Below are 3980 nucleotides of genomic sequence, written 5' to 3' on the forward strand. Positions count from 1 at the left end.
AACACACGTTGTCATAACTTATTGATCATATAATTCATGTTTCTGCACCCCTTTTTTTCAGTGGAAACAGCATGCATTTTGATATTGATCTCAGTCAATAACTTTGCCCCAAAATCATTTCTGTAAACAATTTTGCTTCTGTGAAGAGAAGCTTTTCACGCCATATTTTGCTTTTCATAAGACATAATTTGCCTTTCTAGAATAACAACAGACAAAACAACCCCAAAAAAAATGTTCTGTACTTTTTATTTTTTTTCAGTGTTTTCTCTCTTTGTCAGAGTGTGTGTGCAAATACATTTATTTTATTTTTTTAGATCCCAATGATAAAGCACATTGAGAGCACAACCAGGACCACCGGAAAACAGCCCAAATATATGGAAGTGAGTCATACATCACGACTAGGTTTTTTCAGATATGGCAGTAACGCGCAGTGATGGGTAGTTTGTCGATGTCATTCCAGGACCTTTGTTTTGAACCATTGTACTCGTTCACAAAGCAATTGGACTGGACACTCACTCCATCTCGCTCCAACTGGATCTCTCCATGCATCCCAAGAAAGCAGAAAACACACGAGAGGTCTGACCTCACCTTGACCTGGAGAAGCTCAGTCATCCGATATCTTGCTGAATATCCAACTTTGTTTTGTTGTGCGTCTCTACAAATTCTGCCAGCAAACCAACAACAGTCTGTAGCTAACGCTGTAATTCATTTGTGTTGTGGCACTAAATATCCATCCGTTATATCTAGGGTGACATATATAATCTACATCAGAAGCTAAATAAATTTGTTTTGACACCGGCCTGTCAGGTTCCAGTCAGACGAGCTCAACATCTTTTTGCTCAAGATTTGAAATGAACCGTTACTGGCAGGGATTAAAAAATAAAACATAAAAAGGACAATCTGTCCACGGAACAATATCAACACCTTCACTATTAATAATTATACAACATTTCAGGGAAATAAACAGGCCCTGCGTGAAGACACCGACATGCACGTTGTGGCGTAGTTGGACAGACTCCTTTGGCACTTTTTTATTGTAAATAGTATTTCACATTCAGCGTGGTTTGATGCATAAATATCCCTCCACGTCGGCAGTTGATATAATATCAGTTACGAAACTTCACCTCACATCAAGAACGACACAATACACTTCTGAAATGGAGGAATCCGCCACATATTGTGCTGTATTTGCATAACCATGCATTTGTACAAAGCATGTGAGTCTTTTCCCCCGCCACCACGGCCTTGTTGCACAGTGACACACAACCTGTTGGCTTACATTTGATCAAGGAAATGCAGGCCAGTTTACACCATTCTCCTGTTATCTCTCCGGCAGAGGATCTTCTTGAAGGATTTTCGGAAGTCATTATTGAAGATGGTGTATATGATGGGATTGAGGGAGCTGTTGCAGTAGCCGAACCAGAAGAAGAACTTGAAAAGCGTCAGGGGAACGCAGCAGTCGCAGAACGCCATCAGCGTGTAGGTGAAGAAGAACGGGAACCAGCAGATGACGAACACGCCTATGACCACGGCCAGGACAAACGTGAAGCGCTTTTCCCGGTTCTGACGGCCCTTCCACAGGCTGGTCTTGACGGACTGGCAGGCCTCAAGTTTTTCGGCGTCTCCCGGTTTGATTTGGCTCAGCTTGGTCTTTCCCTTCGAGCTCTTCTTCTTGAGGGAGCACGGATTGGAGACCTTGTGGTCCGAGGAGGACGATTCCTCCATGTCCATGCCGTTTAACTCGCCCTTGTCGTCCGGATCAGCGTCCGGGTCCCCGTTGAGCTTCTCATGAGGGTCGATATCCTTCTTCCCCGCTTCCTTTTTCCTCCGGTCCCCGGGAGGCGCTCTGGTTCTCTTCTTGGCGATCTGGTAGATCCGGACGTACACGAGGACCATGATGATGCAGGGCAGGAAAAACGACCCGATGGAAGAGGAAATAATGTACCATTTTTCTTTGTTGATCTCACAGATGTTCCCCTCTTTCTTCTCTATGGTTATGAGGGGCGGGAAGGAGATCACGGCGGCGATGACCCAAACGATAAAAACGATGCGTTTGATTCGTTGCGGCGTGCGCTTGAGGTTGTACTCGATGGCTTGCGTGATCGACCAGTACCTGTCCAGGCTGATGGCGCACAGGTGAGTGATGGAGGCCGTGCAGAAGAGGACGTCCAAGGCCAGGTAGATCTCGCACCACACCTGTCCAAAGACCCAGGAGCCCATCAGCTCATTCGCCAGCGAGAACGGCATCACCAGAGTGGCCACCAGTATGTCGGCGGAGGCCAGCGAGACCAGGAACAGGTTCTGGGGAGCCCGGAGAGCTCGGCTCGTGAACACGGCGATGATCACCAGCACGTTCCCGAAGACGATGAGGAGGATGAGGAGCCCCACCAGAACGCTCAAAGGAAGGGACACTAGCAGGGTGTACGACTGTTCTGTCCCATTGGTCGCATTGTCACACCCCATTGCTGAGAATCACTATCTCTTCCTCTCACAACTGAAATTATGTATTCAGTTGATGGCACTTCATTTTTTTCTGTGTTATTGAAGGCAAAAGTGACATTTTTGGTCACTTTGACATCTAAAAAAAAATAAGGAGAAAAATTTTATTATTCAAAAAAAAAATGAGGTGAAATGTATTTTTCACACACATTTTTTTCAAGGAAATAAGGTGAAATGTATTTAATAAGGATTTTTTTTTTCTTTTTAAAATTATTTAACTCTTAATTGCTTATTAAGATAAGTTACATTTCGCCTTAATTATTTGAAGAAAAAAAATGTGTTCTCATACTTTAAGAAATACCATATTATTATAACAGGAAAAAAAGTACGGCAGGAATGGACCTTACCTTAGTGGGGAGAAAAGCCTGATACGACACAAACTTCTTAAGCCATCCAAGAAATCTTCCTCAGAGTGTAACTTCTCTTTTTAAAGTCGCTCGGTGCGACAAAAACGGCATGATAAATTCCTCGCATCTCTTCGGTGGAGCGTGTGAAGAGCGCGCTTCATCATCAGCGCTCAACTCAGCTGTGCGCGCGCAGGATCTTAATCGTGTTAGCTGTGTGTGTGTGTGTGTGTCAGAGAGAGAGAGTCTGGCTCGTGTTAGCTGTGTGTGTGAGAGAGAGACTTGCACTGCCACTGAAGAGCGAGTGAGTGCGCGCGCTCGCTCGCGTTCTAAACGACTTTCCCTCATATTCTGCTGTCCTTGAGCCACGCCCTCTTTCTCGTACCGTTGTTGCTTAGCAGCAGCCGCCAGAAACATTCAAAACCACTAAAACACTTTTTATACGTGCCTGACTGGTTTAAATCAATTAAACCATTTGTCTGTTTTAGTGATAAGAGATAATCGACTAAGTGCTTGTGTATTGGTGATGCATAATCATCAACTCGATGAACAACGTGCAAACACCAGACTAAATAGGCCTATACACATACTTTTTAAATATTGTTTTATAACTCAATTATGCAGTAGTTTATGATCATCAAGTAGTTTTATATACGCTGAGGTGAATTTCAAACCAAATGTTACCCTAAAAGTAAAGGAATATCTACCTGGTTCGGTATTTTAGATCTGACTGAAGTAAAAAGAGTTGCACTCACTGAGATCCTACCCGTGTCGATGACGTTTCCAGCGCTGAAAATCAGCTATTTAAAAACTCCCTCACATTTCCAGGCTTTCCATGGCCGTGGGAACCCTAAAATTATCCGAAAACGTTACTGCAAAATAGTTTTTTTCACGGACCAGGCAAAAGTGATGAATGAGAAAGAGATGAACAACGCAGAGTAAGTACTGAGTCAGGAGCGGTGAAACAGCGACACCTGCCGGAAATGTAAGATACCGCCATCAACGCTTACACTCCCAGTTTCTTGTGGCTGTCTATATTCGCGAGGAGCTTCTTAGTTTAGTTTATCGTACTTTAAACCGAATCAATTAAAAATGTTTACATTTGAAATGTATTTTTAAAACTCATTTGATTCTCAT

At 43.6% G+C, this 3980-nt stretch overlaps 1 protein-coding gene across 1 annotated transcript; it reads right to left on the bottom strand.

Annotated features, from left to right (window-relative positions):
- Positions 1–235: 235 nt before the first annotated feature.
- On the bottom strand, positions 236–3163 carry adra2a (adrenoceptor alpha 2A). Its single transcript, XM_084416793.1, has 2 exons — positions 2847–3163; positions 236–2578 (listed from the first exon to the last, which is right to left on the bottom strand). The coding sequence occupies exon 2, from the start codon at positions 2461–2463 to the stop codon at positions 1306–1308; it is 1158 nt and encodes a 385-aa protein (XP_084272919.1). The 5' UTR covers positions 2464–2578; positions 2847–3163; the 3' UTR covers positions 236–1305.
- Between the last annotated feature and the right edge of the window lie 817 nt (positions 3164–3980).

Source organism: Rutilus rutilus (assembly GCF_951802725.1).
Source record: "Rutilus rutilus genome assembly, chromosome: 8".
Classification (NCBI taxonomy): domain Eukaryota; kingdom Metazoa; phylum Chordata; class Actinopteri; order Cypriniformes; family Leuciscidae; genus Rutilus; species Rutilus rutilus.